Source organism: Gracilinanus agilis, chromosome 4 (genome assembly GCF_016433145.1).
Source record: "Gracilinanus agilis isolate LMUSP501 chromosome 4, AgileGrace, whole genome shotgun sequence".
NCBI classification, from domain to species: domain Eukaryota; kingdom Metazoa; phylum Chordata; class Mammalia; order Didelphimorphia; family Didelphidae; genus Gracilinanus; species Gracilinanus agilis.
The window spans coordinates 97,742,991-97,756,611 of NC_058133.1; the positions used below are offsets into that span (position 1 = coordinate 97,742,991).

A 13,621-nucleotide genomic window follows, 5' to 3' on the forward strand; every position below is an offset into this window, starting at 1 on the left:
GACCCTAGAAAGATTTGTATTAACTGATACAGAGTGGAATGAGCAAAACTTGGAGATAATAAACATTATTCAGAAAAATAATTTTGAAATATTTGTTAATTTTGAATGTAAACAATGACCTATGATTACAAAGGACTGATGAAACATCTTAACCATCTTTTAACAGAAAAGTGAGAAGACTCAAGATATACATTTTCAGGCTTTGTTTTATGCTTTGTTGTGTTTTGATTTTTTGATGGGGGAAGGGTAGAAAGACAAAGGAATAGGAATTTAAAAAAGAAAATAGTAATTGAAGAATCTTTATGTAAAGAGAAGATAAGGAAGACAAGAAAAAAGCAAAGGTAAGTAGGACAGCTTTGAGAAAGCTATAGGTTTAATATTTTCTCAAAAAGAAAAGAAATTTGTACTTATATAATTGAGATCAGTGGTTTCATGTGCAATTTTATTTTTCTGTTCATCACCATGTAGGATGTGGTCAATTTATCTTGTCTTTAAGTTCATAAATTTTGAGGGAAAAATGTTTAAAAAAATTATCAAAGCAAAATTAAAATATTCAAATAAGTTGTATTTGACTTCTGAATGTAAGAGAACTTTCATAAAGTGGGAAAAGTGTTGGACATAGGGTTATGAGATTGAGGTCTAGCTTTGGACAAGCTTTTTAGAGTCCTTCACTTCCCTATCTGTAAACCAGTAATAGTACCTATACTATGTCCTTCTTGAGACAATGAGGGAAGATCTTGTGAACTGTCATATGCCATGCAAATGTAAATTAATATTATTAATATTAAACTATCAAGAACTAGATGCAGGGAAGATTGAAGTAAGGAGAGAGAAGGGAAGGAAAAAAAAGACAGATATTTAGTCACATTTAAATTGTTTTCATTCTCATTTGAATATACATCTGAATTTTGAACTTACCCCACTGCCTAGAGCAGTGATGGCAAACCTATGGCAAAGATGCCAAAGATGGCACTCAGAGAGCTCTCTGTGGGCACTCAGCCACCCTCCCTCCCCACCCCCTAGAGTTCATTACTAGAAAGGCAGAGGGAATTGGGTAGAGCTGCTCCCTTACCCCTCTCCACTGTGTCTAATGACATTTTTACACATCCCCCAACCCTCTACCCAGCAGCCCAATGGGAATACACAGTGGGTAAGGTGTGTGCAGCTCACAGGCAGCAGAGCTGGAGGGGAGTGGAGTGCTTAGCTCTCCCCTCCCCCTCTCTATACTCACTGAAGACATTCCTTACTTCACCTACCCTTTTCCCCAGCAGCCCAATGGGAGCACTTCTTCCCTTCTCCTGTGTGTGTGTGGGGGGGGGGGGGGGGGGGGGGGGGGGGGGGTGGGGGATGGTGGAGAATACCCAACATGTGAGGAGGGGGATGGGCATGGCCCTCAGGGGGTTGGCGGTGGGGCCCAGCACTGGTCTCTAAAAGATTCGCCATTACTGGCTTAGAGGATCAAGAAACCTGATATATAGCCTTTCCAAAGTAGGAATCTAGCATAGGAAAAGAAACAAAAAGAGAAACTAAAACTGCAATTTGTTTTTACATTCTTACTCAAAAGAAAAACTCATGATCCATCATAGTAATTCAATGCTATAAAATCAATCCAACTAGAAATTTCTTTCACACTTTTTAAAAGCAAAAGCATAAGATAAACTCCTTCTTAAACAACTTCTGTTAAAAACAAACTAACAAATCAGTCATTCATATTGTAATTAGCCTGTCAACCCAAGAGAATTTAACACTTCTGAACAAGCTCAATTCTGTCTGAAAGTTTAATATCATAGGTCCATGGTGGCAAACCTATGGTATGCATGTCAGAGTTCCTTACTAGAAAGCCAGAGGGATTCAATTCAAGTTGCTCCCCTCCCCATATCTTTACATGCCAGAGGACATTTTTTTCACATGCCCTGCCCCTCTGTGGAGCAGCCCAAAGGTAGTGCTTCTTCCCTCCACTGCCTGGGGTGGGGGCACAGCACTCAGTCTCTAAAAGGTTCACCATTGCTGCCATAGGTAATGATTTCGATAAATAATAAATTGCACAATGATATACAAATACGTATAAACATTTTATTTACATACACATGGAAGAATGTTCCAGAATCAGAGTGGCTGAGGAAGTCAGAGAGGACCAATAGCCACTATGGGAAGCAGCAGAACTGGAGACAGGCAGAAGAAAAGCTATCCAGAAAATAAATGCCAGCTTTGAGATCCTCAGCATTGACTTCCAAGCCTGGGATTGTGTCTGCCAAACATGGGAGTATTGGGATGAATATTGTGCCACTGAAACCCTTTTGGACTGCAGACCCAAGACAACAATTCCTCTGTTTTTTTTTCCTTCTTTTTCCCTAATGTGGTCCTATATCCACAATGCTACTCTAGCTGCTCCTATAATCAATTAATAAATGTTTATTGGTTGATTTTTCTATAAGCTGTGCTATTTCCCAAAACATTACCTGTTTTTTAAAAGTTTTCTTATATTTATTATGTCCTTTAAGTAAATAATTATGATAATGTGGTCTATATATCATACATATATGAATATACATATATAGCCCCTCCTGGAAGAGAGATTATCTTCAGTCTTGCTTCCTTAATATTTATAATCTCATGTTAAGCATGTTGCCTAACATATATGTACTTAAAAAAACCTTTCTAAATGAAGATATATATCAAAAACTGAACTGAGGATAATTATTTTAAATAGCGATAGGGAAAGTAACATTTTAATTTTAACTAAAACGAATCACATAACATTCCTTAATCAACCCTGAGATTTCACCTCACTCATCCTTGAAAATTGACAAAAATGATCTCAAAATGGCAACAGCTGATGCAGAAAGAATTGTGAAAGAATAGGGACCTTATTACATAGTATAGCTAAAATGGTATAACCATTGTAGAAAATAATCTGGAATTATGCAAAGAAAGTGACAAGAAATGTCTATACTCTTTGAACTAGTCTCTATTACTAGACTTATAACACTGATAAGGAAGTCCCTATATACTCTAAATTTTTATAGCATCACTTTTTGTGATAGCTAAGAATTGGATTAAAAGTAAATGCCTATCAATTGGGGAATGTCTAAACAAATTATGAATATAATTGAATATTACTGTGCTGTAAGAAATTATGGAATTGTGATTTTCTTTAGTGTGTAAGTCCAACTAAGTCGCCCTCCCTAGTCAAAAAAATTCCAATGGCTCCCTATCACCAGTATAATCAAATATGAAATCCTGTTTGCTGTTCAAACATTACTAATTATAAGGTTTGACACCCTGGGAGAGGGAGGAAAGGGATATTTAGGCTAGTTATGGTAATGTAAGAAACAGAAAATAACAATGAAAACTTGTTTTAAAAAATGAACTGCAAGGAATTAGCCTTGGCCAGAAGTACCGTTTGAAAATGTTAACATGGTGTCTTGAAAATAAGAAAGAATTCAGGCTATTTCAAAGGAAAAAGTAAGAGATGGATAGAGAAGATGGCAATAGAAAATTAAGACAAAGGTAAAGTGAATTCTTATAAAGTTTTTTGCAGATGTCTGCAAATGACTGAAGTTAAGACCATTCTGGAGTCGACTCTGCAGGTCTTCCTACTTTTTAGTGTGATCATGGAAGAACTGATGAAATGGCAAAAAAACTAAAGCATCATCCATAAGATGCAAATGAAGGGAGGGGCAACTAGGTAGCATAGATAACTAGGTAGCATAGTGGATAGAGTGGTAGGCCTGGAGTGCCTGGGTTCAAATCTGGCCTCAGACAGTTCCTAGCTTTGTGACCTTTCACAAATCACCTTACCCAATTGCCTAGTCCTTGCTACTCTTTTGTCTTATTATTGATATTAATACAGAAGGCATGGGTTTAATTAAAAAAATAAAAGATGCAATGGGTCTTTCTGACTCCAGGCACAGAACTCCATAGTTCCCAATTTGGCCCTAGAATACATATGTTACATACCATCCAACCACACTAAGGTTACCAAAATTACTCTTCTTTGCCTAATATAGTTGAGGACTTGAAATTCTTCCCTCCTTGCTGGGGTCTAGTGCAAGGAAGCATCAAAGTAAACTTAACATATACAAAAGTGGTTAAATTTGGAAATCAAAAGGGCAAACCATAGAAACAGAAAATATCTCAAAAAGGAATCCAACCTCATTTTATAGCTGATGAAACTGAAGCCCAAAGATGAAAAGGCTTTAATTCAACAAACATGTATTAAGTGCCTACTACATTTAAAAACCAAAACAGTTTTTGCCTTCAAGGAGTTTATAGTCTACTCAGGACTTATTTATTAAGCTAACCAGAGACAAAGTAATTTGAGGAGGCTGGTTAGAAGGGAAAGGTAGAGATCAGCAAAGAATTCTAGAAGAACTGAAATCTGAGATGCGATATAAGTTCATAAAGACAGCAACTAGGAGAGAATGATTTCCTAAAACAGTGGCAGGTTTTGTAATTGTGCAGTAGCCCAAGATAAGCTAAAGAAGGCTAATAACAAAGATTATAATTTGAGTAAGGAAAGGTGAATTGGGGCTAGAGTAGAAGAGGCCTTAATTGGCAAGTTCAACATCAATGGTGATGGTGTAAGTAGAGAAAAGGCAAGTAAATTTGTGAAATTTCAGTGTCATTTGATTAAAGACAAAAATTTAAACCATCAAAGCTGAAGAGATTACTCTTTTTCTCTCCTTAGAGAGAGACACACGCAAAGACAGACATAAAGAAATGGGCCCAATACAGTACTGCCATATTTTGTGTGCCTGGATTAGGTTCTACTAAAGAAAACCAGAAAGTAGTAAAACAGGCAGGAGAACCAGAAGACAACAATAATCAAGTGGTATAAAAAGGGAGAAACTGATAAAGTCAAAATCTGCAGTAAGATCATTGTATTTAGCAGTAATGAGGATACTGATAAATTCTTTAAAAAATACTCTATAGGGGGCAGCTGGGTAGCTCAGTGGAGTGAGAGTCAGGCCTAGAGACAGGAGTTCCTAGGTTCAAATCTGGCCTCAGACACTTCCCAGCTGTGTGACCCTGGGCAAGTCACTTGACCCCCATTGCCCACCCTTACCATTCTTCCACCTATGAGACAATACACCGAAGTACAAGGATTTAAAAAAAAAATACTCTATGCAAAGAACTGAAATGGAAGTAGAGGCAGAAATATTTTCTGTAAATATTGCCTGTAAAAAACACAAATATTTTAGAGTCTGGTAGCTAAATGAAGAAAAGATAGAAAATTGAGGTAGGAAAGGAAAGCACAGCAGAGGATGAAATGATCATTTAATTAACAATGTCCAAAGTGGCTCAAATATGGTTGAACTAAGTCTGAATGTAGTGAAACTATCATACCTCTCATCTGGGACACTGCATCTCTTAATAGAGTAAAATCATGGTAGACTTTTTCTACACTGCTGACTCATGTTAATCTTTCATTCTATTAAAACTCTCAAACCCTTTTCAGTCCAATTTTTATCTAGCCTCCCCATTCCAATTGTCTACCAGTCAAGAGATCTTTTAAAAATAAGGTGTAGTATTTTGTATTAAATTTTAATTTAATACTTAGTCCAACAATGCACAATGACATCAGTGTAGCCTATCCTCCTTGGCTTTATGCCATATGCAAATTTGACAAGTATGCCGTCTATGACTTTCTCAGCTTTCTGGCTCATTATACTAGACTCATTCCAAAGTGACACTTGAAACAACAGACTACTCTTTGGGTCCTGGCATGTACAATTCCAAATCTGTCTAATGTTACAATAATCTAGTCCACATCTATTCATTCTGTCCATAAGAATAGCATGAAAGACTGCTAAGTAACTTTTTGAAATCTAAGTAAATTGTCTATAACATTCTACTTGCAAGTCTAGTCAATCCTCTCAAGACGTGAATTTTTAGTCTGGCATGATGAAGTCAATTCTTGACAAAGCAATGTTGGCTCTGTTATTACAATTCCTTTTCTAAAGGTTCAAAAAAATCTCTGTAAGGCAGTTCTAGAATCTGGCCAGAAATTGAAGTCTGAGTTGACCATTGGTTTGCAGATCTTCAGCTCTTTCTCTCTGCAGATAAAGGCAATATTTAACTTTCTCCTATCCCAATTTAAACTTGTCTATTCCCTTTTTCTGAACAAGTAACTTATAACATAACCCAAATAAGAGAAACTCTTGTTTCTGTTTCCTATTACTTCACTTGAATCATTTCCATAAGCTTGCCTGCTCCATTTCTTCATTAGTATGTCTCCTTAAAGAAAAATACAACTCAACCAACAAACATATATTAAGTACCTATTATCTACCACGCACTGTGCTCAACCCGCTACTACTCTTGCTTTTCCCAGTTTTATATCTTTCAAATAATGTGTACTCTTCAAGAGCCATAGTCCAGACATAGATTTCATCCTATTAAGTCTCAGAGATAAAACCATGAAGACATATTTGCCTTTTTTGTAATAAGGTCGTTGGTTCAACTTAATTTTAACTCATACTTTGTGTATGTGTAAGTCCTTCCTTGGCTTTTGCCTCCTGTGAATTTCTGGCTGGCATAGCTACTCTATAGTATTAAACCTGGCGGTTCTGCCTAGGCAATATTCTTCCTTCAGACTTCAGGAAAAGCAAGAAGAAAAATGGAAAAATGTTAGGCACATTTCATCTCTGATCAGGAGCATGTCATTTCTATAACTTAAGCAATGGTTCAGAAATCAAAATCCTATTCTCAGACATTATCTTCCTACTCACTTCCCAAACCTCCCTCTTTTCTGAAGCTTTTGCCTCATATCTATAACTGTTATGAAACTATCATCCAAGCCCCTTGGGTCTTTTAGTTTCTTGCCAAAGACTTTACATCTTTAGAAATTCCATTTTGAATCCTTGTAATATTATTATATATTATAATTATAAATCACCAATGGTCTTCTGGTTTGAGAAGTCTTGGAAGTTTCCATGTCACATCCTAGTAATATGGGGAAGACAGACCCTGTTTAGCACTTTTCATATGCCTCAGTATTCCTCAGAAAAAGAGGAAAATCACCACTTCTCATCTTTCTCTAACCTGATATCAGTCATGGATCCATGTTATCACTTCTTGGAAATTAAGCACAATTTCCTCCTAAGAATTCATTCTCCTTCTCTTCAGAAAGAGCCTTATATCAGAAAACGTTCAATGGTCCTTCTTAACTTTCTTCCGATATTTTATACTACTATAAAACTTCTTAGCACAGGTCTTCACCCTCAATGTTGCTTCAAATCTTTAACCTCCATTTTTATGATACAAGTCATTCTTGGGTTTTTGGTCTGTTTTAAAGACCACTTCATCTTCTCTCATAACCTAGAGTGGTGAAGTGCTCAAGCCTCTTCCCCATTTATTCAAGGAAGAATATCACCTCATTAAACACAGTTAAGATTCACAGGCCATGAGAGGAAAAATGCTTTTCATAGGTTTCTACAAAATTCTCCTTGTTCTATAAACTTTCTGGAGGGAATCCTTAGTGATATGATCATAGATTTAAAGACAAAAGAGAGTTTAGGTCACAAAGTTCAGCCCCCTCATTTTAGAGATTAGTAAATTGGAACCTAGAAAGGTTAAGTGTCTTTGCCCAAGTTTACATAGAATGTGTCTGACGCAGAATTCAAGCACAGATTTTTTGATTCCAAGTTCAACGTTCTACTCACTACATCACACTGACTTATCATATCCTCTATTAGTTGTCCTGGAGAACTTCTAAAGCCAACTGCTTATTTAATTTTTAACTCGGGAGCTATAACTTTCCTTCATACCTCTTTAGCACCTTGATGGCCACATTGTTTTTTCCCTTTGACTAACTTTTTATGCTGACTTTTCAATTTGTCTTTCCATATCAATTTCCTCCCCTTTCACCTTGAGTACTTGTCATCTGTCTCTTCCTCAAGTCTTCCTCTTTAGTTCTTTCTTAGATCTTTATACTTGAATCCTCCACCTCCAACTTCTGTAAGTTTTCCCAAAAATTTCTCCTCTCCAAATTCAACCTCTAGCTTTTGTCACAATTTCAAAACTCTCCAAATCTTCAAAATTGTTTCTTCTTTCCACACAACCTTTTGACATTTAAGTTAGAAGTTATGTATTTCGTTTGAAATAGAATTTCCTACCTGACAAAATGTGTGACCAAACTGACAGAAAAAAAAAGAATGTTAAATAAGATTGACAACACTGACATGACACATCTTTATAAGAAAAGCTACTTAATATATATTAAAGTCTAAGTAAATTTTTTGCTAATGGTATTTCCTTCCATTAGTGTCTTAAAAAAGTAAAATTAGTTAAAACAATATTTATATTTTTAATCTCAATTTTTACAAATATTGTTTCATTAAATTCAAAATTATCCATCTTCCCTTGCTATCTTATTCAGGAAGCATAAACAAATAAAGCATCTAAAATACCATTCTGAAGAAATTATAATAAAGTTATCAGGTAGTTATATTTGAAAATAAAGGAGTCAAATTTTAAAATACATACTTTCTCTATTAAACTTTTCTGTATAAATACAAGAAACAGTAGGATAAATACAATATTTCTGTGAATCTGCATATGTGTGTGAGAGACAGAGGAAGGGAAAGAGAGGGCATACAAGCTTGAGTATTCATAGCTGGCACTACCAATAGATAAATTGGGTCTAGAAATAAACAAGAAGAGCAGACTAGACTGCTTTTAGGAAATTGCAAACTCAATGACCTCAAATTTCTTTCATAAATGAAATCCCATGTTTTTAATACTAATATTCTGCTAGTGTTGCTTTAAGGCCATGAGACATGATCCTGGTTTGGATGAGACAAGGTAGTCATATAACAGGTCTATGGCAGACTGATAAACATAATATGCAACTTTGATGAAAAGAAGTAAAGTATGTCACTGAAAAAAAAAAAGGAGTTGGCCATATATCAAGAGACAAGAAAAAGAAAGATGGATAACATGAGAATACTACCAGGAGACTAGAAATAAATGGAACAATCAAAGAAAACCTCAAACATCTTGGGGTCACCTATGATAAACTTAAAAAAGGATATGCTAGGTTTTGATCTATATCAATGTAAAGAACATCCAAATCAATTAGATCATAAATGTACTCAAATATTAAACTTCCCTGACCCTGGTGCAGAGAATATTTTCTGGCAAATCAGGAAATAGAAATTACCAGTAGAGATGGAAAGATCAGAATAATATGTACTGACTCTTTTATGGGCACCAAACTAACCTCAGGTTAGCTTTTGCATTTAAATTCTGTGACTAATCTTACCATATAATTTACTTACTGGCAGTATGTCATGCCTGTCCATATTCTGGCTTTTATTTTCCACTAGTTTTTGTTATAGTAATTTCAAAGCATTTACAGGACAGTCATAAGGCATTCTCTATTTCAGAAGATGGTTAAGATATGAGTCAATAAGCTTGGAGGAAAGGCATAATTGTATGACACTTAATGTCTACACCTGTTGCTTACGACAGAAGGGGAAACAGAATCAGATGAGTGAAATAAAAGACTACGGTCCTAGTATATTAAGAGCTAATGCTTCTGAGCCTGATCATAATTTTTCTGGGGTCCTTCCAACATAAAAAAGCACAGATGGAGTAAGAACAAGAAGGTCAATTTGTTGGTTATAATTCACAATGTAAAGTCTGGCCATAACCTAGTTATGGTAGAGAAAATAAGCCTAGATATAGTTATACTTTGGAATGTAGCTAGACTGGGTAAAAGAAGCATATACTCCATTCAAAAAACTAGATAACGAAGCTTGGGGAAGTCCTTTAGTCCAATGACACCAGTATTTTGACTTCAATACATTTCTTATGGTGAAGTTCCAGGTTCAGGTCCACAATTAACTAAATAATAAAGGCTGTAAATATCTATATCTATGTATCATCTAAACTAAGGCATTTGGGAGAAAGGGAGTGGTCGGTGGGAAAAGAGATTGAAAGAATTGATGGCAGGCAGAAAATTATAGAAACAGTATGGTTCAATGTGAGCAGATCTCAAATGTTATATCATATTTTGATATTAAAATGTTATCAGCATTTTATAAAATCGAGTGCCAATTAAAACTGACAAATAATAGCCAACTTTACAAAATGTCCAGAGATATATTCATGGTATAGTATTAACTTTACATGGTTGAAATGCATTTCAGCATTCTTGCTGTCACCATATGTTATAACAAAACAGATTTTTCAACTGCCCAAGTAAGAGTTGTTTAGAAATAGAGGTTTTTAACTCATTTAACTAAAAATACTCAGTGGTAAAAGCTTTCACAAAAAAGATCAGAAAATTATTCTTTTAATAAACAGAAAACAACTCAAAATGACTAATCCATGAGTTAAATTTGATAATTTTTTAAAATTCTATACATCATTCATACCCTGACTAGAATAGCAAAGTTGGTTTATCTTTATCCATCAATCATTGGTAACTGATACTTTCTACAAAAGTTGTTTATCTGGTTTTCTTTCATCCAAAAATCACTGCTAATTGGAATTTTCCATAATCTATTATACAATAAAGTGATGGTCTTAATGATGTCTCTAAAGTTCTGTAAGACTGATCTTAAATACTTTTTGAAAAATCAAAACTAAAATTATATTTAGTGTTTTAATGTTACATGTATTTTCTTGTGTTCTCATTCTTTGTAAATTAGATATCCATTTATAAGCACAGGTGGTTAAATAAAGATTTGGAATTCTGTGACCTGACAGCACAGCAATATCATGACAACACCCCATTCTTAAATCATGTTGAATATCAGAAAATTTAGTGAATAAAGAATTCAATACTAATTATCCCTCTAGAGAATTAACTAGTACATTTTCACATAAGCCATATAACTATAACATGGATTATTACTGTATATAAAGGCAGTCTAATCCATTGGAGAGAGCACTGAACTTGGAATCAGAAGAGTCAGGTTCAATTCTAATCTCAGGCTCTAAGTTCACTTCTTTGGGTTTCACTTTCCTCATCTGCAAAATAAGAACTAAGGACTCCAGCTATAAATCTTACAAAAAAATTTCTGCTTTTTGTTATTTAAAGAAAGTGCATTTTAAGAGATGGGAAAATATACCTTGGAATCATGAATTCAACAAGGGAGAAAGTAAAAAATTGTTAAATGGTGGCTCACATGAAGTTTTCCAGGATACCCAACAGTTACAAAGAAGCTACTTCAGATGCTTAAATATTATATTTTTATCTCTCCTATGCACTTAAATAGATGTGTCCTTCTTAATTTCTTAACTAGTTTATTATCTCTTGTAGGGTAAAAACTATGTCTTATTCATCTTTACATTTATCCCTCCCTCGCCTAGAAAAGTTCTTTGAACAATGAATATTTGTTAGCAGGAATAAATGGGATGGCTTACCTATAAATTACTTTAACTAGTATTTTTAAAGCAAATTAGTTTTCTCTAACTATACAAAACCAGTAGTCCCATTTCCAGGTTTGCTTTCGGTTTCTGAGCAAGCACTTGAGAGACATAATTAAATGAATCCAGAATAATAATAGTATTTTTCATATCAAATAACTGCAAAGAATATTAGAGAAGGATGTTAACCTTTGGGATCTGAAGAAACAGGGAAAATAAAGTACTTGCTCTAAGCTAGCATATGAGTCATTTAAAAATATCTAATGGTAAGAAATGTCTTCCCTAATCAAGCACATGCTAAAAGAAAAAAATAGTTTTAAACTTCACAATGAATCAACCAAATTTACAAAGTTAAAACAGCATTGAAATATGAGAGGGTTGTTTCTTACCTATTCGGTCAAACGTTTTATCACACTTAGGACACTGCAGTATTTTTTTGTTACTGTTCTGAATGACCACTGGAGTTAACCCTTCATGAATATTTCCTGCAGAATCAGCAGTTTCAGGATCCTCTTCTGTATTATGTTCTTTGTCACTTTGCTCTTCCCCCTCAGAGTAATCATCTGACATCTCTTCCTCCTGTGCTTCTGCATCTGCATTGTACTCACTTCCAGCATCCTCAGAATCATTTTTATCTGACTTTTCTGTATCAAAAGTGACCTTATCCAAATTGTCTTTATCAAAATTGTCTATTTCATCACTTTCATTTTCATTATCACTGTCCTCATCAAACTTTACAGGGCACTTTCTATTCCTTGTTGATCTTCTTGCTGAAAAACCTCTTTCCAGCATTTTTAACCCATGTTTTTTCCCTATTAATAGGGATCTATGCGTTTTGGTCAAATGATTCTCTAAAGATTTCTTATAACAAAAATTTCTACTGCAGAATTTGCACTGATGACTATTAGATAATCTGCCAGCCAATTCACTTAGAGTTTCTGCTGGTGATGCCTTTTCAGTTATTTCAGAAGGAAAGTTAGAATTATTTTCATTATTTAGCAGTTTAACTGCATCTATAATGTCCAGAAACTTTGCAGCCTCTAAAACTAGAGGTATCTCATTTTTATACACAAAAAATTCTGATGTGTAGAGAAATTCAAGCAAATGCTGAAAAACAGAATGTGTTACATGATCCAGAGTGACAACATCTGTGCTTGGATTTTTGCTCAAACAAGCATGAAAATAACTACTGCCAACAGCAACAACAACTTTGTGTGCACTGAATTCCTTTCCTTCTACAATTATGAGTAAGTCACAAAAAGATGGTTGCTTCTGTCTATCATCATTTAAATATTTCAGCAAATTCTTATTATACTGCAAAGAACTCAGAAGCTTTCTCTGATCTGGTGATGGAGGAAGTTGCTGATAACACTGAAGATCTTCAGGAGCAGATCCTTCTATAGAATGACTAAAGGTCACCTGGTCACTATCCGCTGCACTATTTCCATCAGAAGAGTCTTTATGATAGCCTAGATGGATTTTCTCGTCAAAATTTGCAGTAACCTTTCTCCTTTTCTTCATTGCAATAATGCAATTTCAAGACAAGAAGCTTCATAAGTGTCTCAAAAGACTTAAAAAGGATAACTAGCTTCGATCTTGGGTAACACTTGGAGAGGTATGAGGAAGGGTTTCATGGTCTGCAAAACAATAAGAATCCCATAACATATCCCCGCTAGCGACTTAAGTGTATTTGTTCAAAATGCTTTCCATTCATTTGTCTATCATTAAATGAACGAGGAAACAACCCCCCCTCCCCCCAAAAAAAGCCTACAGGTTACACACATAAGAGTTTTAACATTTTTAGGGCTGAGAGAGAGAAGAGGTTGGGAGAAGTCGAGAATACTGACAAAAGAACAATTTTAAAGGAAACAAGGCAGAGCCCTCACACCTGCCAAGCAATACTCACAGGAGAATGGGATGATGAGAGCAACTGAGGGAGAAGCCCTCAGAGAAGGGGGTGTGGCTGGGGGCGGGGGTCCAGTGTTTGATTGGGTCATCAAGGTCCTCCGCACCGCTACAGTTTTCCAGGAGGAGTCGGGGGTGGGGGAAGGCCTCAACACATTTGTCTCCTCAGACTAGTCCCCTCCTCCCTAGGAGCCCAAGCTGTGACAGCGCCAGCGCAGGCTAGGCGCAGGGACAACAGAGGACGAAAGGGAGAAACCCCTCCCCGAACAAGGGATGCCCTTGCCTGGGGTAAGCCAGCCGCGCTTTCCACCCCGAGTTCCCGGGGCAGCCGCCC

The 13,621-nt window shown here is 35.7% G+C and overlaps 1 protein-coding gene across 1 annotated transcript in view; it reads right to left on the minus strand.

Annotated features, from left to right (window-relative positions):
- Positions 1–12,903, minus strand: part of ZBTB41 (zinc finger and BTB domain containing 41) — a 48,101-nt gene extending 35,198 nt beyond the window's left edge. The window contains exon 1 of the mRNA XM_044674911.1: positions 11,772–12,903. Coding sequence (XP_044530846.1) covers positions 11,772–12,903 — 1,132 coding nt within the window. The remainder of the gene's footprint in view (positions 1–11,771) is intronic.
- Between the last annotated feature and the right edge of the window lie 718 nt (positions 12,904–13,621).